We start from the raw sequence: 22,864 nt of genomic DNA, 5'->3' as shown, positions 1-22,864 counted from the left end.
ATTAGGCCCATGCTTGCATGCTTTGCTTTGGTGTTAACGATCGATAAACACATAAGTTGATATTGAGGGGCACGTTTCCTTCCACGAAAGGGCAGTTGAACAGAATTAGGTCAAAGGTAGTTGGCCCTACAAACCACAAACCCCAATTGAGTGCAAGTTAAGTTCTAAATCAGAGAAGACCCTAGCTTGTTCCATTTTCTCACCACAACAACAATCTCTCTCTCTCTCTCTCTCTCTCTCTCTCTGCATGTAAGCACGTAGGATCTGTCCAACCTCTTCTCACCTTCCACCACCCCTTCGAAGACCCATCTATATAGATGCAAAATCTTCAACATTCTCATTTCTCTCTGATCAGAAGTTGGACTCATTCTCTGTGGGCCTCATCATGGAGTGGAAAGAAGTCCCACCATCAGGTCCACCACCACCACTCAACAACAACCCATCTGATCATTATCTCTTCACACCCTCGTTTCCGTCCACCTCAATGCACCCTCCACCGCCCCAATCCCAACTCCTGCCGGATAATATCGACTGGGTTAGCCTGCTCTCCTGTCCAAACGGGGGCCTTAGCGATACGAAGCCAATATCTCCATATGCAGCAGGTCATTATGAAGGGATGAAGGATGAAAGAGAGAGAAAGAGAGGGAGTAGGGTAAGAAAAGCAACCCGTCCTCGGTTCGCGTTCCAGACTAAGAGTGCGGATGACATATTGGATGATGGGTATCGTTGGAGGAAATATGGACAGAAAGCTGTCAAGAATAGCATCTATCCAAGGTGTGTTCCTAATATATATAGATATACACACACACACATTTCTTTTGCATGCACATTCAGATTTCACTTGTATGATTGAAACATTCTTTTTTTTTTTTTTAGAGTTTATTGAGAACCATTAAAAGCGCAAAACCATGTTGATAGATACTTATCGTTTTTATATAATTGAAGAACAACACATTTAGATATCTTGGAAAAAATCAATGAATAGGTACACTGAATTTAAACCTATTTGTCTCAAGAAAAATATATTACGATCATGTATAGATTATCTCATCAGATCAATATACTTTTTGAATAATTGATGATCTCGATAAGCTTTGAAAAAAATAAATGGTTTTGATCATTTAAGTGGACGTGATTAGAAAGGCCCAAAAATGAGCCCAGCAATATAGTGCAGTCTTGTTTTTGGTACGAAAGAGGAGTTGGACTCTTCAAGTACAAAGGCTTGCATAATTGGACGCAGCCAGGATTTTCGCGTAGCGAGAGCGAATATACATAATCAAAAATATTAAAAAAATACACAACAATGTGAATTTTTACTAAATCAAAAATATACAAATTAAAATAACACCAATTCATATAAAATTAAACATATCTAGTGCCAAAAAAAAAATAAAAATGTTTCTCATATCAACTTAGATTACAAAAGTATTTACGTTTATCTAATCCTTTTTTACTAAAATCAGTCATTTTGAACCGTGCTCAAACTCCTCATCGTCATCATTGTGAATGGCTAGCTTAATTTCCGGCAAGTTCTTTAGCTTGAATACCTCTAATTGATCATGCTTTTTAGGAGAGGAGCCAATTATATTAACAACAAGAGTCAGATAAGAGAAGAATTGACCCACTGATCGATCTAACCTCTTTAGATGCCGCTGGCAATGCTAATTGGAGCCAATAAGCAAAGCAGTAAATACAATATGCAAATGGCCTGGACACTCATTCCAAAATAAAGCCTGCAAACTATTCCATCTTCCACACATGTTACTAGCTAGCACCATCGTATCCTTGGTCACGGATATTTTAAACATTTTTTTAAAAGGCAAAAGAAATTTTAATAATCTTTGAAAATAGAGTTACAAAGATTAAAGGGAACACGTGAAAATATGCATCACAATAAAGAGAAAGCATCCCAAATAAACAACCAAAATAAAAATTACCCAAGTTGACAAGGGATCAACACAAATAAAAATTTTCCCCTGTGAGAATAGCAACCAAAATACAAAACTTTCCAATAGCAACTATGCAAAGTTGAATTCCTAGGATGAATTCCTTTCGCAACATGTGGTTGGATATTTTGAACATTAAGGTTAGTAGAGGCCGGGGCACACGCAATACATGTACAAGTCAGATTTTGCATGTTTTGACAAAATTGGATCAAACAAACAATAAACGGAAAGCTATTAATTGTACATATTTTGTCAAAATTTGACTTGCATACTCATCGTGTGTGCCCCTGACCTTTAGTTTTTTGCATGACAATCAAGTATGACATCATTTTTCTCTATTTGTCTAGCCATGGCTTTGTCTTCCACTACCAATTTTCAGTTCATGCAAAAACTAATCTTAGACCTTGTTCCTTTTCGTTTTGTTAATTACAAAATAGCTTCTCTTTATTTCTTGACATAAGAGGTTGGTATGGTGGTCAAAGTCCGAGATAACACATACGGGCTTTCTTGAATTTTAATTGGCTTACAATATTGGACGGTGGGGGGTTGATCCCTAAAAATTAATCAAGATGAGAATAAGTTGACATAGACACTCTGGTCTTTAAATTATAAAATATAAATAAAAGTTTCAACAATCAAAGTTGTATAAAAAGAAGCAATCAACGGGTTTTTTTTTCGGAAAATCGAAAATTAATCAAAAGACTTAGAAAAATAAAATTCACTTGTTAAGATGCAGCGTCCGGTGACCGATTGAACTATAGTGTACTTTGTCTCTATCCACCAAGCATTTGCTGTCAATACACCATCACCTTGTTTACATGAAAGACAAACAAAGCACATAAACGATAGCAAAGTATAACATTTTCTTTTGAATTTTACGCCAGAAAAACAGAGAGAATATCGAGTAAGCCTTAATTTTTTACCGAGGAATTGAGTTGGTGTGGTTGTAGCGGGGCAGCAATTTTCGCGTCGATAAAAAGTGATGATGTAAAGGAGGAAGATGAGGGAAAAGGGGAGTAGAACTTGCTGTTGACTTAGGACGTAGAGTCGTAGCGTGGCTGGACAACATCCATGGAGGACTTGCTCTGGCTGTCGAAGTGGGTGAGGCAGGAACTCTTTTGCTTTCAGAGCACTCTTCTGGAAAGAAAGGGGGTAACTGCCAACAATGTACGTGGGTATTTTAAAGTAATTTGTTTGTAGTTTTACTTTTTTACCCTTGCCGTTACTTGTTAATGGTAACTGAATGTGTTAAAACAGTGTCTTATGCATGACATTTTGGGAAAATGAAAATGTGAGCCAGCTTCACTTTTTAATCCACACCAAAAGGTACTCTCCTTTCATATATTAGAATAGATAACGAGCAAAAACAATACATATCTTAGGAATTATGGCTATAGGTCAAAAATAATTACTCTTTCTTTTTTTAACAAAAATAATGGGGGGCGATTGCCCCTACTAGCCCCCCGTCCCATCCTTGAAGAGTACTCATGTAAAATCTCCAGTTTTGATGGGGGTATGAGCACGGGAGGGCGGAAGACAGACCCAACGTTTGACTATGTATACACAAATCATAGCACTCTCTTTAGAAAAAGAAAAGAAAAGAAAAGAAAAAGAAAATGATTCAGAAGAGTGCATCGATCTGGTCTCCAGATTTGTAATTTTGTGTTGATCATATCCTATTGCACCTGCATTTGAACTATCTCCTCTCTACGTGATTAATTCTAGTAGTATTTGTTTTTGAAATTTCTAATTAACCATCCTTTTTGCTCTTATTATCGCCACCGAACACGGGCAAAGGAGCTACTATAGGTGCACACATCACACATGCAATGTGAAGAAACAAGTTCAGAGGCTATCGAACGACACCGCCATCGTCGAGACCACGTACGAGGGAATCCATAACCACCCCTGCGAGCAGCTCATGCAAACTCTCACTCCTCTCCTCAGGCAAATGCAGTTCCTTTCTAGCTTCTGATCGATGATCGATCGGTAACCTAAATACTAGCAGCTGCTAGCTAATCCACTGAAATACTACCTACGTAGTTAGTCACATATATAATACACTTGTGTTAGCTAATGTATCAGAATTTGCTAATTAATGAAATAGGCGACACTAAGATCGAGACCAATTGTATTACATGCAGTCAATCACTTTTTTCTTTGTAGAAGAAAATTGTGTGGACTTATATGTAAATGGACAAATTAATTAACCATCAATATATATACTGATTCTATGTTCTTGTTTTGTGTTATTTGCTATATACCTGATTAAATGGACGAGAATAAATTCTTTACACCGTCGATGTAAATATTTGTTTTCTCCAAATTTTACATCGCGCCACGTTGCAAAACAGTGATCCTAATTAATAGAATATGACGACGTGACGCAATATAATCGATTTGAAAGAAACGAATATTTACACTGGTGGTGTAAAAAATTTATTCTCTAAATGGACGTACTCAATGTGCATGAGACCGTGGAAATTGATACGATCATCAAAGCAGTACAACCCCCCCACAACTTGAAACGTGAAAGTGTGGCAGTGGTACACGTAAAGGCAAAATATTGCCTTTCAATTTTGAATTGACGAGAGAATGCCAATATTACCCCTCTCTCTCTCCCTAACATTATGTAGACACCCTATTCTAGACTGTCCAGATTGGTTTACTTACGATTTTTGATTCCCCGATGATGATTAAGGTCAAGAACACCATGAGATTGTTGGCGTGTTTGAGCCTTGAGCGTTCCAAATCACATTCAAACCCTGTCAAGCTCCTTTCCAAACCCTTCAAGCCAGAACCAAATGGCCTCAGCAAAACCCTATTGGCTTACGCTGGTGCTATGATGGCGTGCGCTGGTAAACCGTCACGTGTCAGTCATCGACCGTTGACTCAGTTACCACCGGCGCACGCAGGTACAATGTTGGCATACGCCAGTCAAATGTCATTATTCAACCACGTGTCCAAGACTTTGACGGCCACCCCAGTACGATGAACAGTTTCCTGATGATTGTAATTGTGCAGGGTTGTTCCCCTCTCTCTCCTACATCATCCATCACCTAGTCCCATGCATTTAATGCATGGGAGGCTCCCTCCTTAACCTAACCACCCCTTAACCCAACTAATCACCCCCTCTCCTCAGTCCACTTTTGGCCTATAAATACCCCCCCTGCATTTATATGCAAGGGGTTGACGGGGTTACCACCATTTAGAGCTTTCAAGTCATCTTTCTCTCTTTGTTCTTGCTCCTTCTCATTTCTCCTATTCTTTTACAAGAGTGAACAAGAACACTTCTCTACACACCCCATCACCCTCACACTCTTCATCCACCCACAAAAACCTCAAGCTCAAATCTCAAATCCATCATCAAACTCAATCCAAAAAGGTATAACACCTTTTATTCTGTAACCTGTTTTGACTCTGAGGAGAGCTGGCAGGGTCAAGGCTGGTAATCAATACTAGTCTTGGCCCTAAAACCAGCAAAGTTTCAAAGTTCGTACTTGATAATAAATGGCGCACGCCGGTGCATCTAGGCCGTACGCCAGTTTTGGCTGTACGCGCACAGCTGGCATGGAGATCATCGATCATCCATTTACTGTTTCCCTTTTAATTTTATCACCTTATAGCATGCTAACAACCAGTTTATTGCTTTCTATATTTTAGGACTGTGTAGTGGTTATCTGTTTCTTCTGTTTTAAAGGCTACTGGGATCTTCTGGTCATGTTCCAAAACCCAGATGATGCAAAGCCAAGCATTGGGCAAATGATGTAACTGGTGTACGGTCTCTTATGACTGGCGTATGGCAGTTAAATCGACGTCCAATGGCTGGCCCTTGCATAAAAGCATAACCATGGCCTCTATTTGCTTCTCCACACTATTTATAGGGTGTTCCGTTTATTCTTGTGGCCTAAGGCCATTTCTATTGTCTGTAACTGTATATATCTTGCCTTATAAACTGCGTAACTTGTCCTAGGTGTGCACTGGTCCTTTTCAGAGTCCAGAGGGTTGAAAACAAGAACTGTGAGTTTAGGCTATTGGAGTACGCCAGTCATGGTATGGCGTGCGCAGGTCGGGTCTGCATGCAGTGATTCGCTCAATGCATACAGGTTTCTTCCTGCGCACGATATTCCTGACCAATGTGTTCCAATCTGTTTAATGTACTCACAGATACTTGTTCTCAATCTATTATTCATTGCTTCAATAAACCATCCATATCATTTTATCACATAATGCAACTTGTTATAATTTTAATTCCTTTTAAACTGTTCCCCCGCCCTATTTGGCTAAAAAGTGATTAATGAGAGAAAAATGCAAATATTTTATAAAATGTCCGAGTAGAAACCGATCTCCGGATTGGGCGAGAGGGATGCCATAAAATCCTTCCTCTCTTGTAACCTGACTCCTGAACTTCAGATATTGAAGGTGACGATGGTCCGGTTTACAAGCCTCTTTTTTTTTTTCAAAATCAAACAACGTAGCAAACGTTTCAAGTTCGGTTCCTTAGGTGCATACCGCAAAACCCGAGTGGCAACTCTAAATTGTAGCGTTTCGTCGTGCTTTCCAAAAGGGGGCACCCGATTTTATACAAAAATAAGATTTTCAGGGGCGTGCACCTCCCAAAAAGCAGATCTAGGGTTTCCGTTGGGGGCGGTGTCCACCATCGCCACTGCCTCCCCCCAGCCCGATTTTTCCTCCGTTTTCCTCATTTATGTTCCTTCTCTGCCTTCTTTTGCTCTCTTTTTTCCTATTCACAAAATCGATCGGCGAGGTAATAGGATAGACGACAGCGGTGATGCAGGTGGTCTTGCTGGTGTAAAGGATTTGGACGCGCGGATTTCTCTAGGTCATTTATGGGCACTGAATCAGTAGCTGCTTGGCGATAGTCTCACGGTTTGTTCGGGCTACGTAGGGTCGGCATCAGTAAGTTTCTCTCGAGTTTTCTGTTTCTCTCTCTTTCCACTTTATTGTTTTTCGAGCCCCATATCCTCGGTTTCCCTTGTCACACCCCTCATTTGGCTCTCCTACTCTTGTCTGCCCGGTTCCTCGTCCCTTAACCTCTGTTTCTGCTCACCAGTCCGGTCTACTACTAGGTTTTCTGGATTTTCGCCTAACGGCAAGGTGGCTTTGCGGGGGTGGAAGGCGGAGGCGGTGGTTACCCACCATGATCGTTTGTCGAGCTTTCATGGTTTTCACATAATGGCATTGGTGTGCTTCCGCGGCAGTGGGTGGTTGGTGCCGGTCTGTTTTTCTTCAGCTGTTGCTTGTGGTGGTGTTTGTAGTAGACTTTCCGGTTGGCGCGTTGGTGGGTCTACCTGGTTTCTGGTGCCGAGGAGGTGGTCGGCGGTAGCTGGTGTACGTGCAATGAAAACTAGAATTTGGTTTTGGGCTTCTCAGATTGGGCTTTATTGTAAACTGGGCTTTTAGGTCATCTGATGGGCTTTAATGTTTATTTGGGCTTTTAGGCCATCAGGCATTTATTTGGGCGTTCTTTGCCCTAGGTGTATTATCCATCTTTGGTTGGACTTTCTTTCCCTTCCCCCTATCTTGTTGTACTAGGAGTTCTATTCAAGGGTTCTGAATACCATATTAGCTGGAGTACCGAATTTTCTACTAATACGATACATGCCGGTATCGGTGACATATTGGGTATTGTTTCGAATTTATCGTTATTAGTGTTATTTTCTACCTAAAAGAATTATAATATACACATTTATTAAAAAAAAAAAAGTAGTCTGGTACTATTAGGTATTTACCGGTACCGACAGGTATTACGATATTGCCTGGTAATGGAAGCATAAAAAAAAATAAAATTAAAAGTAGTCCGGTATTAGCCGGTACTATCCGGTAGCCTCTAAATTTTTTTTTCCTCCCCCCTTTTCGTCTCTCACATACAGGTTAAGTAAAAATAAAAATTTATTTCTCTCCGCCTTTTGCATAATACGATTTGGACACACATTGTGTGTGCTCAAGCATCTAGTTATGTGAAAAGCCCCATTTTGTATGAGGAAATCACAATCTATAATATGATTTTAATTGTATTCCTTTTATACTACAATAAATGAAATTTCAGCCCTACTTAATTGCTTATAATAAATGTCACCGCGTGGATGAAGTAGCGTTATGAATTGTTGACAAAAGAGCTCGAGCCTAAGATCTCTGAAGAGAGAATAAATCCCTGCATCTAAGTCTTGACTACCATGTCAATTGCTTGGGATCAAGATGATTATGTACTAACTCTAGAATTAAACAATGGTCTAACAGTACTCACTCCAATCGAAAAAATAGAAGAAAAAGGCCTCTACAGTACTTTAGAAAAGAAATGCAAAACTTATGGGAAGAGAAAAGTAATTGTACATGGAAATTTATGCGTGACTTTTGTTATCCTAAAATGGCACGAAAAAGAAATGTACGTGGTTGTTTTTCATATGTGGCTTTCTATGTGCATTGGTTGTGTGCCAATCAAGTGCTAATCAATACGGAGTATAATGCTGAAAAGTAACATAAAGTATTTTCCCAATATTGTATATATCAGCGAGGATTAGCGGGTGTTAGTAAATTAGTTCACAAGGTATTTCAGAGGCTATCTATAATGTTAAATCCCAAACGCTCACGACGGAGTTCAAATCTTGGCTCCAGGAGATGCTAACTGGGCTAGAGCTCATGAGCATAAAGTTTATGAACAAGCGTTTAATTAAAACACAATTTCGGATTTCATTGAATCTAACATTTTCACACACGATTATATCTAAGATTATGTTTTAAAGATGTGTTTGTTTGTTTGTGTTTGTAGTATTGCTCAAAAAATAATGAAACAATTTTACAACGTTCTTTTTTTGACCACAGATCCTAAAAGGAAGGGAAGAAGGAGCCACCCTAATGGAATTCAATCCGTCGCACGCACGCACAAATCAAGGAACATTTCACGCGTCTCTCTCTCTCTCTCTCTCTCTCCCTATAAAACGGTTTCGTCTCCGATCCAAAATCCTCTTTACTTTTCACTCTCTCGGAAATATAAGGTATCTGTAAGAATATATAAATATCTCTGGTACGTGTGGGATTGATTGATTGTAATTACGTAGAGTCACAGAGATGGCGCATTTGTTGGACAAGGCGAAGAACTTCGTGGCGGAGAAGGTGACGAACATGAAGAAGCCGGAGGCCACCATCGACGACGTCGATCTCAAGGGTCTCGGCCGTGACGGCGTCACCTACTCCGCCAAGGTCTCCGTCGACAACCCTTACAGCCATTCCATCCCCATTTGTCAGGTCTCCTACGTCCTCAAAAGCGCCGGCAGGTCTACATCCATAACCATCTAGATCTCTCTCTCTCTTTCTCTCTCTCTCTCTCGACGTCGATCTATATTTATGCGCACGTGTATAAATGTGTACTCCAATGGAGCATGTCTGTGGCGATCTGTATGCATGCACGCATGTGATTTGGATTTCTTACACAAAAACCAAAAAAAATTTGATGTGGACTTGAGATGAATCGTTGATCTACTGATCTTGGACAAAGCACCCGCAATGATCAATTATTTTTTTAACTTACCAAAAAATAAATGATCAATTATTTTTTTTAATATCAAGTTGCACCTAGGTCCTTAAAGAAATGGACGGTTTGAATCATTTTTGTAGAACCCAATGTGGGCTCCACAAAATTGATATGTACATAATATGTACATTTCATATATACCCCTAGCATTTTTGATACCAAAATGAATGATCTAGAAAATGGATATGAGAAATATTTGTCAATAGTTCATATTTTGATGTAGGACAAGATTAGGACGTTTCTATATTTTATTTCTATTGCTTTAGAATAAGATTTTTAATAGGAGTATTTTTGTTTAGATGAGAATTATTAACTTTTCGTATTTGGTTTGATTTTGATTTTCAACTTTATTAGGATCTTGGCCTACAAGAATTAGGATTTTATTTTAATTAATTATGAATTATTTTTCTTTAATGCCACTTGTTTTGGCATTATTAAGAATTTTTTTTTCAGTAGGATTTTTAGGGTTAGGGTTTTATAAAAAGGGCTGTAACCAATTCAATTATTCAATAAAAATTCAGAGTTCTCTCTTCTTTCTCTCCTGTGCAAGGTGGGCTTGTGAATTCGAGTGTTTACCTCATTTGGAATAGTATGTCGAGAATTCTACTGCATCATACGTGTTCCCAATACCATGGGGGACTAGTATAGTACGTAAGACAATATATGATTGGAATGCTATATAATGATTTACCTTATGGCAAACAGAGCCAATTCCTGAGGGAAGGCGAGGAAGGCAAGCAGTTCTAAAATTTTATTTTCTACATATTAGGGGTCCCAAATTTTAAATTAGGTTTAACACAAAATCTCATTGTGTTAGTGTAATTACTGCTCTTGTTGTTAAAAAAAACCCAATTATATTGAAGTGATACTTTCCATTCTTGTAATGATCAATACCTTCGTAAATTTAATCTACCGAATTATATTTTTTTTCATCGTTTAATTACTTTACTATATTTTTATTTGCTCGAAAAAGTACTTAAAGAACCCCAATTTTGAAGTTCGCCTCGGGCCCCAAAAATGTCAGGGACGTCTGTGATGGTAACGAGCCACCAAAAAAGTATAGGCCTCTTTGAATACATCCTGGAACGTAAACGGGGGGCTACCTGTTGCCATCAGGATACAAAAAACGAGTAAAACTACGTACGTGATTCAAAATTCTCAGAAAATGGAAAGCTAGTACATGTATCAATATATGGATTACATTTGGGAGGCCACGAACCCTAAGCTATAAAATAGCTCTCTTCTTGTATGAAGGCCACCTTATTCATTTTGAACATAATTTACATATGAGTATTCATATACCACCACCATTGTTCCTTGTAAAAGCATTAGAGAAATTCAACAAATTAACAACTTTTGGAGTACTTGACCGTTCGTTTCTTGGGCTGGGGCTAGTTCTTGCGACTTGCATGCTCTTGCTGGTTTTGTTGATTCGTTTGTCTGATTACCGCGACAGGGTGATTGCATCGGGCACAATGGAGGACCCGGGATCGCTCAAGGGAAACGAGAAGACGTTGTTGAACGTGCCGGTGAAGGTTCCACACAGTGTGGTGGTGAGCTTGGTGAGGGATATAAGTTCGGATTGGGACATAGACTATGAACTCGAATTGGGTCTCACCGTCGACCTTCCCCTCGTAGGAGACTTCACCATTCCCCTCTCCACCAAGGGCGAGATCAAGCTCCCTTCCATCTCCGACTTCTGGAAAAGAGAATAAGCAAACCCACTATAGCTTCTTCGTAACAGCTACAAGATGTTGGAGTTCGTGATCAGGAAATTCTCTCTTTAGCTATTGGAAGTGTGTAATCTTATGTTTTTATTTTGAATGGAACTGGATCATCTCCGATCTTGATTTTGAACTGAATGATTTTGTCCTGTTTTCAATAACTGGTTGTTGTTTTTACTAAATCTATTTCTTATATGAATTTTCATTTAATGTACGTAAATAATCGGTATTTAGCCAATACGGTATTTCAAACCTTGGGGGGCTGCTTTTACTAGATCTATTTTTTATATGAATTTTCATTTAATGTACTTAAATAATGGGTATTTAGCCGATACGGTATTTCAAACAACCTTGTTTATAGTGTTGAAATTTTTATGTGTACGCCAACAATGTTACTCTCAATAGTGATGGTCATTTTGTTTGATCCGTCCATATCCAATCCAATCCCTGTTTTAATTGAAAGGATCGGAGATTCGTGGATTATTTTGGAATTGGGTCGGGGATGGAGATTTTTTTTTTTAAAAAAATCGGGAATCGGGTAGAATTCGGAGGTAAGTCTGTTCCGGTCCTGAATCCCTTTCTAGTCTCCGATTTGCCCCGAGTCGCACCTACCTCTCTCTCTCTCTCTCTCTTCTCTTAATCCCTTTCTAGTCTCCGATTTGCCCCGAGTCGCACCTACCTACCTACCTACCTCTCTCTCTCTCCGTATCCCTGTTCTCGACTTCTCGTCCAGGTAATATGCCAAATTAAAACATGTTTTGGTTTTGTATTGATTTTGTGCATAAATCAAAGCCACGTATGGAGTATGCCAATTCGAACTACAATAGTTGATTTTCTAGGGCTTTTAGTTTTCAACTTTGGAATTGATTTTGGTTTTGTACTGATTCTATTTTTTTTTTTAATTTTGGATCCCCGAATCCCCAAGGGGATCTCCGTTCCCGCGGTCGTTCCGAGTGGAGATGGAGGATAAAACCAAATTCCATTGGAATTCGGGGAGGGGACAAGGACGGAAACGGATATGAACTTCGGGGATCGGGTACGGAGCTAGATAGTAATTATATCCATCCTGTTGCCATCACTAACTCTCAATGGTGCAAATGTTTTCCGCGAGTAAATACTAGTGACACACTATTTTGTATGTTCTCTCACTGTTTCTTTTTATCTCACTAAATGTCCTCACGGTGAAAGACGTATAGCTGCAAATTTTAACACAGAATTCGATATTTTTTTTAATATATACTCCCTCCGTCCCAAATTCTTTGTCCGGTCCGCATAACGAAGTGTTAAAAATAACACAATTTTTGCAAAAAAAATTCAAAAGTTTTTCAACAACTTACTAGATATCAATGAGTATTTTTAATTTGTAAAAAAAGTTTGAATATTTTCTTGAAAAAATTGCATTATTTTTAACACTCCGTTTTGCGGACCGGACAAAGAATTTGGTATGGAGGAAGTATAGCACAAGGTTTAACGAACCATCGAAGAGCTCAAGATCTTGCATGTGTCTCATGATATATACTCCCTCCGTCCCAAATTTTTTGTCCGGTCTGCAAAACGGAGTGTTAAAAATAATGTAATTTTTTCAAGAAAAAATTCAAACCCTTTTCACAAATTAAAAAAACTCATTGATATCTAGTAAGTTGTTGAAAAACTTTTGATTTTTTCTTGCAAAAATTGTATTATTTTTAACACTCCGTTTTGCAGACTGGACAAAGAATTTGGGACAGAGAAAGTATGAATGAATGACTTGTAGAGCTTCTAGACTATTTGAAAATTCGTTTTCCAGACCTTGATTTTTTTTTCCCCTCAAGATTATCCTTTTAAGGGTAATCAACCACGCAATATGCAAAAAAGTCTGCAATTTAGACCCATTAATTCATCAGAAGCTTCATTCAATTTTCCCGAATGTCAAACCAAAGAAAACATACAATTCAACACGCTCTATTATCTTTTGACTAAGTACAGTATATATATACCTAAAACTCATCTGCACGTTTTTGCTAATCTCACCTTCTGATCAGCTCCCTTTATTACTAATTCACAAACCAACTTCCTACATCTCATCCTGTAAAATGGAAGAAAAGGCTGCAATTGCTCCGGTAAACCTCTACCCCCGCAGCACCGACGGATTAGAATCTGCCACGACGGCACACGAGGATGAGATTCGAAGGAAAAAGAGGCGAAAGCGATTAGCATACATCGCAGCATTTGCAGTGTTCCAAACGATCGTAATCCTCGTCTTCGCGCTGGTAGTGATGCGCGTAAGATCACCGGAGGTCGAAATCGATTCGGCCGCCGTTGAAGGGCTGAGTGGGGGCCCTTCGTCTGATTACAACATGACCATCGCTGCCCAGCTGAAAATAAAGAACAAGAATTTCGGCGACTACAAGTATGAAAGGACGGCCATGAATATCAGCCACGGTGGCGTGACAGTGGGAGAGGGGGTGATTTTGAATGGAAAAGCCGAGGCGAGGGACACCGAGTTGGTGCTGGTTACGGCGAGGGTTAGCTCGGTGGTCGCGCTGAGTGGCGAAACGAGTTCGGGGATTTTGGTGCTCGAAAGCAAGGCTGCGTTGAGGGGTAAAGTGCACTTGATGAAGATGTGGGGGATACATTTTCCAATGATGAAGAAGAGGAAGGGGGCTGAGATGAATTGTGTTATGGGGATTAATTTGGCTAGTGGGGTAATTCAGGATATGGATTGTGATGACTGAGCTAGAGTTCATTGTTTCATTTGCCTTTGGATATATTTTTGGGTTTTGGTTCAATTTCTCCTTTTTGATCGATAATAAAGCGTGGGGGTAAACAGTTTGTGGTTAGGTCGCAAGTGTACGAATTGGTTGGTTCTCCGGACCCGGGGATCCTACATGGCATCCTATAGGGCAAGTCGCAGCCGTTGGTAAGTGTTTTCAACGATCCGGATTCAAATAAAACTTTTCCGGGAAAAAATTAAACTCTTTCCTGGCAAAGTTTCATTTGAATCCCGACCGTTGAAAACACTCACCAACAGTTGCGATACGCACTACCGGGTTTCGGGGTCCTGGTTCTCCTGGATTGTAAGAATGAATAATTTATAAGAGATATAGATATTCATGGATTTGTAATAAGTGAAAGAGTTATATCATGAAGTTCTTTTAATCTATATATATAACTGAATTGAAATGTTGAACGCGGCCCTGAACAGAATTCATAAAAGCCCAGAATGTTGTAATATTTGAAATCTACAAAATCAACTAGCTTCTTAGAAATAGCTAGCACCAGTTGTTGGAGTTTTACGTTAATAATGATCACAAAATTCTCTCTTTGGATATTAGACGTGTAATCTTATTTTGTTATTTTGAATGGAAAGGGAACATCTCCGGTCTTGATATTGAACTAAATGATTTTGTCCCCTTTTTTTACGTAGGGACTTTGTAGTGTGCCAATGCACTATGGGCCGGTCTTGATTTTGAACTGAATGATTTTGTCCTGTTTTTACATAGGGATTCCATAGTGCGCCAATGCACTATATATGGGCCAGTCTTGGTTTTGAACTGAATGATTTTGTCCAATTTTTACATGGGGATTCTGAAGTGCGCCAATGCACGATGAAAGTGTAGGACGTCTTGGTGTGCCCAATTGAAATTTTGTCATCTGTAATAAGAAAGGGTTTTGTCAAGCGAATGACATCATTAGAACAACTTTTGTCCAAAATTCTACAAAATGACACTGCAGTAAGCAAAGAAAAGCCAAATGGTTTGGACAATTTGGCTAAAAAAAAGTGCTCTTATAATCGCACGAACTTGTTTCTTGTTACCTCAATTTCTTGAAGGGTGCTTTGACATTTGGGTTCTTTTCTTCTTCTTTTTTTCCAAAGGTTAGAAGAGTTCTATTGATAGAAGAAAGACCATTACATCAGGGGGAGAGAGTTTCCACGTACAGATAACTCCCTCACGCAGCAATCTTAGCCACACATTGAGCCACAGAGTTATCAACACATTTCATCCAACTCACACCAAGTTCAACAAATAACTAACCTAAACAACACCCAAAAAGGGTGAGGAAGACCCACAAAAAGGAAAAATACCACATAGGGGAAACACAGCTAAAACAGAAAATAACACCAAAAACCTAAGGCTAGCAAAAACACCACCACTGCCACACCACAGACCTGCTGCTCTCAGACCATCAAGCCACCAAGCAGATGCGACCGTGGACGGCAATGCCACGCCACCACCACGAGCCGCAGATGCGACCACGTATGACAAACGTGGCCACCACCACTAAACGCCTCAGACGGCAACCCACCCCTCCCCCCACCCAATTTAGGATAGAAACCTTAGAAGGAAGGACCTTTATTCATTTGGGGTAGAAACCCCATTTGGATAGAGTAATCAAATATCTTGAAATGTCATTTTATTCATTTGTTAAACTTACCACTTCATTGCAATTTTTCATGTTACTAAAATGCATATGTTAGGATATCTCCATTAGCATCATCAAAATTGAATAATTAAAATTTGATACCTCGTCTTTTGGTTATCCATTTAAGAGTTTGTTAAGATTTACAACATGGTATATATCATGATTACTATATTATGATTGATTGTTTTTTCATGACATGAGGGATAGAATAACTTGAATTAATTGATCATAGAGTTAAGGTATATACTATATATATCATCCTGCATTCACACATACTTAGTAATGATGCTTTTCATTAGGGGTGGCAAATTGAACCCAAATCCATTAACAAACCCAGACCCATTAACTAAAAAATAGACCCAATCCAACTCATTTATTAGTTGGGTAAGAATGGGTCCAAACCCAACTAACACATTATTAGTTGGGTCTTAATTGGGCATTAATTGGGTCAACTAAAATGACCCAATGATCATGAAAGTAACCCATGAAAAATTTTCATCCTTTACCAGATCCCCAATGAATGTAGCCCACCCCCTACCACGCCACCACCGCCACCGCCGCCGCCACCACGCCACCCTCACCACCGCCACCGCCACCACGACACCACCGCCGCCACCACTACCCCGACACCGCCGCCACTACCACGCCACCCCTACCAACCCCACCACAATGCCACCGCTACCACCACCACGCCACCCTAACCACCCCCACCACAACGCCGCCGCCACCACCACCACCACTACGGCCACCATCGCCGCCGCCGCCACCACCACCCCTACCACGCCACCATCGCCACGCCACCACGGCCACCACCGCGACGACCACCACCGCCACCACCGCCGCGCCGCCGCCACCATGGTGGTGGTGGCGCAGTGGTGGCAGCGGCGGCGGCGGTGGTCGTGGTGGTGGCGATGGTGGTGGGGGTGGTGAGGGTGGCGTGGCGGCGGCGGCCGTAGTGGTGGTGGTGGTGGCGGCGGTGAGGGTGGCGTGGTGGCGGTGGTGGTGGTGGCAGCAATGGTGGTGGCGGCGGTGAGGGTGGTGTGGTGGTGGTGGTGGTGGCGGCGTTGTGGTGGTGGTGGTAGGGATGGTGGTGACCGCGGTGAGGGTGGCGGCGCGGTGGTGGTGGGGGTGGTGAGGGCGGCGGCGGCGTGGTGGTGGCGTGGTGGTGAGGGTGGTGGCGGCGGCGGCGGTGGCGGCGGCGGCGGTGGCCGTGGTGGTGGCGGCGGCGGCGGCGGTGAGGGTGGCGTGGTGGCGGCGGCGTTGTGGTGGTGGTGAGTAATTGGGTTAATGGGCGGGTCGAGTTTGATTTTAAATAAATGGGTCGGGTTGGGTATGGGTAATTGAACTCATTATTAATGGGTCTAAATGGGTCATTGACCCATTAAAGACCCAACCCATTTATAACTTGCCCATTTTGACCCAAACCCGTCCATTTGACACCCCTACTTTTCATGTATAGGAAACTAACCTAGCTAGCTAGGTCACGTACGATTAAATAGGAATGAGATTCATTGTGTCAAGCTAGGTCACGTACGATTATATATCTCCGAGCAGCTTTTGTTTGTATTTTATCAAACGGTTCAAATAAAAACTGCTCAAATCAAGCCCTCCCCGGTTTTTTTTTTGCTGATTTCTCACGAGTACCCTTAAAATCACGTTTTGAACACATTGAGCGGCTCGGATCATCAAAATTTGGTCGGGAAAGGGGAGAAAAGGGAAAGCCCTTACCGTAATACGGTAAGGGCGCCCTTACAAGAAGTGGACTGTATGTGTATGTGTGTGTGTGTGTGTGTGTGTGTGTGTGTGTGTATATATATATATATATATATATATATATATATATATAAAATTGATGCATCCATCATCATTGGAATTCACAGGAAAGGGAGCAATTAATTAGAGTACTGCTAGGTGTACCGACCATTTTTGGACCGAAACCGTACCGACGGCCGGGCGCGGCCGTCTCCGGCCACCGGACAGCCGATCCGAGCCGTCCAAAAATTTTAAAAAAAAAAACCGAGGGGCCCCTCGCGGGAATTAACGTCATCCGATGTGTGTAGGGTGCTTGATCTAAACACCCTATTTTTCGTGTATATATGTGTATACACGAAAAATAGGGTGTTTAGATCAAGCACCCTACACACATCGGATGACGTTAATTCCCGCGAGGGGCCCCTCGGTTTTTTTTTTTAAAATTTTTGGACGGCTCGGATCGGCTGTCCGGTGGCCGGAGACGGCCGCGCCCGGCCGTCGGTACGGTTTCGGTCCAAAAATGGTCGGTACACATAGGATTTTCGAATTAATTAAGCGCTAGACTTAATTAATTAATAAATAAAGCATTTCGATCTAGCTGGGAGGTCTTCATTTGACTTCCTTCATATTTAATTGTTTTATAGGAGTATTATTTTTAATTTGGTGCTACCATTTTATTTAATTTGTTGTATGTTTAGTCTTGTCTACTTCGATTTTTTTTTTTTAATTCCTTAGTTTATAAAGGGCTCAGCTTCTCTCTTGGCAATTATTCGAATTGGAGACAGTATTAAGTCAAACTTCCAAAGTTTAATTTTATGTTTCGAACCGTTCAACTTTAATTCCGTATGCTTACATTAATTCATATGAAAATTCATCATATCTATCTATATATACACACACACTCCATATATTTGTTGGTCATGACCTCAAATATATTGGTCTTGTCGATCATTTGTATCTCCGAAAATAATAATTCGTCTGTTTAGAAAATCATACTCCTCGTTGGGTCTTTTAAAACAAATTTACTAGAGTTATGTGACCATGGTTATTGGATTCATATGAGTTTTTTTTTTTTTAAATAGATGACACAGTAAACTCATACATGCACGCTGCAGGTGAATAACAATTAACAGGCAAAATGTGCCAAACCCTCGGGAGCAAGGCGGATGGGAGCTCGGAAGGTGGTGTTACATGCGGTGGCGACAGCACAAAAGGCAAATGTACGGGCTTGATGACGAAGGTGAGGGACTGGAAAGGCAAGAACTTGAAGAACATACCGTACCCTGAAGACCCTCGTATTGAATTTGAGGGGTTCACTCTTTCTAAGGGCCTCATCTTCAAGGCCCACTTTTCAGTTTACAACCCTCTCACTTGCGGCATTCCCAAGTGGAAGTCCGCGCATTACACTCTTAAATTTCCCGACGGCAACAGGTTTGGAATTAATATGATCATCATTTCATTTGTGTTAATTTCATCTACATCTTATCAATTTGTATGCACAATCTACCTATATATCATGTGTTTGTGAAACGATATTAGTCCAATCCACCCTCCTACACCGCGCATCAAAGTATCAAACATAGTCTTCTCTTCACTGCACGATGATCATTACGTAGAATACAATTTTTAGAAAACTAGATTTAGGATGTTGTTGATTTTATGGTTTGGGTTCGGTTTGGCTTGACTATGTATCTATATATACGTTTTTACGTTGAAAAGGGAAATTGCTAATGGTAAAGTGCCCTCGAAGTGGCTGAGAGCAAAGAAGAAGACGACAGTGGACGTGACGATAAATGTTTCGCTGAACGATCTGGGAGATAAGTTGAAAGAAATAATGCTCCAAACTATAATTGATGGCCACCTAAAGGTTGAATTGGCATTGAAAATCACCTTCGGCTTTCCCATTATCGGAGACGTGCCGGTATCCCAAGTCCTGGACAAATGCTTGAGCCCTGCACTTTACAAACTGGTCCAACTGGTATTGGATACTATCGAGGGCAATAAGAAGAACATACCTAAAGCTCTGTCCGAAATTTTAGAAGCGCTAACGCATTATTACGATGACCAGAAGAAGGCTCTTGATCATGTTGCGGATGACCTGCAGAAAAACTGGGAACAGATCAATAACGCTGTTCAAGCTATCCAAAAATTGTTTAATCCTCAAGAAATTGTGGGTGGCTGGATAGAAAAAGGTCAAGAAATTGTGGGAAAAGGTCAAGAAATTGTGGATGACTGGAGAGAAAAAATCTTTAAAGGGCCCGGTCGTATTAAAAACCGATCTGCAGAAAAATAAACAAAATGGTCAGTCGATATGGGGTTTGTCGCAGTTGTGGCACTAGTGATGCCTCAAGTCATTCCACAAATAATTTGTACAGCATGTAATGAGTGATATAATGCAAATAAGAGCATCTGGAATTGCCAGTAGCTGAAATATGACTTCTAGTTTTGTTTTTGTTTTTTTATCAGAAGCTAAAATGGCTGGTTATAGCAGTATTTGTAAGGTAAAACAAAGCTTTTGTTTTAAGCATGGATAGTTAAGGATTTGAATTTGGCTAGTGGGGTGGGGATTAATTTGGCTAGTGGGGTGGTTCAGTATATGGATTGTGATGACTGAGCTAGAGTTCATTGTTTCATTTGCCTTTGGATATAGTATTTTTGTTCCTGGATTTTGGTACAATTTCTCTTTTTTGGTCGATAATAAAGTGTACGAATTGTTTGGTCCTCCTGGGTTGTAAGAATGAAGAATTTAGAGATATTGATATTCATGGACTTGTAATAAGTGAAAGGGTTATATCATGAAGTTCTTTTAATCTAATAGTATCAGTTGTTGGAGTTATACGTTTGTCTCTTGATGATCACAAAATTCTCACTCTTTGAATATTAGACGTGTAATCTTATGTTGTTATTTTGCATGGAAATTAGACGTGTAATCTTATGTTGTTATTTTGCATGGAAATGGATCATCTCCGGTCTTGGTTTTGTCTCGTTTTTATATAGGGATTTCGTAGAGCGCCAATCCACTATGAGCCGGTCTTGATTTTGAACTCAATGATATTGTCCCGTTTTTACATAGGGACTCTGTATTGCGCCAATGCACTATAAGAGTGTAGGACGCCTGGTGTGCCGAATTGGAATTTCAATTGTCATTTGTAATAAGAAAGGTATTCGGAAAGCGAATAACATCATTAGAACAACTTTGGTCCAAAATCCTACAAAATGAAACTGCAGTAAGCAAAGAAAAGCCAAATGGTTTTGACAATTTGACTATTCTTGTTACCTCAATTTCTTGAAGGGTGCTTTGACATTTGGGTTCTTTTCAAAACTTTGTTTTTGCTGAATATCTTGAAATGTCGGCGCATTTTATTCATTTGTTAAATTCTCCACTTCGTTGCAATTTTTCATGTTACTAAAATACATATGTTAGGGACAGTTTCAAAAAATAAAATAAAATTACATATGTTAGGGTATCTCAAATAGCATAACAAAAATTAATTGAATAATCAAAACTTGACACCTTATCTTTTGATTATCTATTTAAGTAGTTGTTAAGATTAACAATACAAAACAGTTTAGCACAAAAACGTTCAAGGATTGAGCGCGGGCGTGACAAAGACTTATCATGTCCAACGTAAAGGACTGGATGCCCTTTTTCTGACTTCGTAACCGTGAGAGCGATTGTGCTGTGATCCTAAGGGTTAGATCACAATGGAGGTTCGTGGTTAATTTGCCACAACGGTTGTGGACTTAATAATTTCCTAACCGTATAGGAAAGAAGTAACAACGTAAAAATAATTTATTATATCGGAATAACAAAATGAGTACAATGGAAAAGCAAGAATCTAAATTACTTGATGAAGTAATTGAGTTGGATTGACAAGAAAATTAGAGATAAATGCTCCTCTGAGAAGACTTTGGTTAAGCGCTAGGCTTGATTGGTACTGTAACCCTTTCTAAATCTTCGAAACGCATATTTATAGGCCATGGAGTGGCCGTTCTCGGGCCTCCTTTATCTGCTGCTGCCAACTGCCCATGATCTAAAATAAACGACCCACTTAGTAGTATAATATTAACACATTCAAGCACAATAGAGCTTCTCCCACCCACCTTGCGCAGCATTTCAAAATCCAACGAACTCTTTAAAGAACAAACCAAAGTAGGAATCCACAACGGGGCCACTACTTCTTTCTGGTTTGGTAGATGGCTTGATCATGACTCGATTTGAAGCCTTATACAATGTCCCCTTCTACCCCATGAATGCACTATCACAGTACGCGATTGTTGGCTTCATAGCTCTTGGAACCTTAATTAATAACCTATCCTTTATCTTCCCTGAATCCGTTATTCGAACTATTTTTAGTAGTGCATCTCCTAGCTTCACTTCTAACCCAGATACTCTTGTTTGGAAACCTACTTCATCTGGGCAATTAATTACCAATCATTCATCATGCCTATCCTCAAAAGTTTTTACCACTTCTGAACCACTTCAAGACTAGAAATCGGTTTGGCGTACCCCTACTACACCCAGAATCCAGCACTTCTTTTGGCTAGCAATACAACAACGTTTAAACACCTACGACACCTTAGCCCGTCGCAACATTATCCCCCTCAACAAATGCCCAGTTTGCAACAACCATGAAGATTCGGCACTTCACTCTCTTAGAGATTGTGAAGCTGCAAAAAATCTTTGGCCCCTTCTTAACGTTCGGCAGCCTCTTCTTTCTTCCTTCCATGCTGATAATGCTTTTTGGATTAAAACAAACTCTCTCGCACGCTACACTCATCTGGCATACATTTGAATGTAATCTTCCTCTTATCCATTTGGCACATTTGGTTACATCGGAATGCAACTATCCACCGTGACACTCAACTACCCCCTCCTAATGTAACCATTTCCTCCATTTTTTCTAAAGCCGCTAAGTGGGTCTTTATTGTCCACCCAACACTCCACTTAGCCAAAACCCAACCTAGAACACCCTAGGGTGGTCATCACCTCGTCGCAACACTTTTAAACTCAATGTAGACGGAAGTGGATCTTTTACTTTTTCAGAGGCTTGTACAGGTGGTCTGATTAGAGATGCAAATGGGAAATGGATTACGAGCTTTTCATGCAAATTGGGTTTCATATCTACTCTTGAGGCCGAAATTTGGGCACTTATACATGGTCTCAAGATTCTCTTACAATGTAACATTACATTGGTGGAAATTGAAATGGATGCTTCTAATGCCATCCACCTTATCAACAATGCTACATGCACCCATCATCTCTACAATTTGATTGTCGATTGCAAGTTCCTTTTGCACCAGCTGGGTGATCCATCGTTGAGGCATGTCATGAGGGAAGGAAACAAGTGTGCTGATCTCCTAGCGCAAGATGCAAGATCATATCTTTTTCCTTATTTATTGTATCTTTCAATTTCGTTTTTTATTAAGTCTCAATTATGTGAGGACATGAGGGGCGTTACTTATCCCTGGACCTTGTATTCAAG

General features: G+C 40.3%; 4 protein-coding genes across 4 annotated transcripts; all 4 read left to right on the top strand.

The window, feature by feature from the left end:
* The first annotated feature begins 193 nt into the window (after positions 1–193).
* Positions 194–4,181, top strand: LOC131334630 (probable WRKY transcription factor 43). Its single transcript, XM_058369754.1, has 2 exons — positions 194–774; positions 3,744–4,181. The coding sequence occupies exons 1-2, from the start codon at positions 386–388 to the stop codon at positions 3,919–3,921; spliced, it is 567 nt and encodes a 188-aa protein (XP_058225737.1). The 5' UTR covers positions 194–385; the 3' UTR covers positions 3,922–4,181.
* A 4,746-nt stretch (positions 4,182–8,927) lies between these two features.
* Positions 8,928–11,383, top strand: LOC131334628 (late embryogenesis abundant protein Lea14-A-like). The gene is made up of 2 exons (XM_058369752.1): positions 8,928–9,241; positions 10,955–11,383. Exons 1-2 carry the CDS (start codon positions 9,036–9,038, stop codon positions 11,211–11,213), a joined length of 465 nt encoding a protein of 154 aa, XP_058225735.1. The 5' UTR covers positions 8,928–9,035; the 3' UTR covers positions 11,214–11,383.
* Positions 11,384–13,294: 1,911 nt separating this feature from the next.
* On the top strand, positions 13,295–13,936 carry LOC131334893 (uncharacterized). The gene has a single exon (XM_058370202.1). It carries the CDS (start codon positions 13,295–13,297, stop codon positions 13,934–13,936), a length of 642 nt encoding a protein of 213 aa, XP_058226185.1.
* Positions 13,937–17,923: 3,987 nt separating this feature from the next.
* LOC131334892 (uncharacterized) lies at positions 17,924–19,671 on the top strand. The gene is made up of 3 exons (XM_058370201.1): positions 17,924–17,983; positions 18,494–18,809; positions 19,098–19,671. The coding sequence occupies exons 2-3, from the start codon at positions 18,517–18,519 to the stop codon at positions 19,669–19,671; spliced, it is 867 nt and encodes a 288-aa protein (XP_058226184.1). The 5' UTR covers positions 17,924–17,983; positions 18,494–18,516.
* The last annotated feature ends 3,193 nt before the right edge of the window (positions 19,672–22,864 follow it).

The sequence above is a fragment of the Rhododendron vialii genome, chromosome 7a (genome assembly GCF_030253575.1).
Source record: "Rhododendron vialii isolate Sample 1 chromosome 7a, ASM3025357v1".
Taxonomy (NCBI): Eukaryota; Viridiplantae; Streptophyta; class Magnoliopsida; order Ericales; family Ericaceae; genus Rhododendron; species Rhododendron vialii.
Note: the sequence above shows the minus strand (reverse complement) of the source record. Positions and strands in the feature narration are given on the sequence as shown.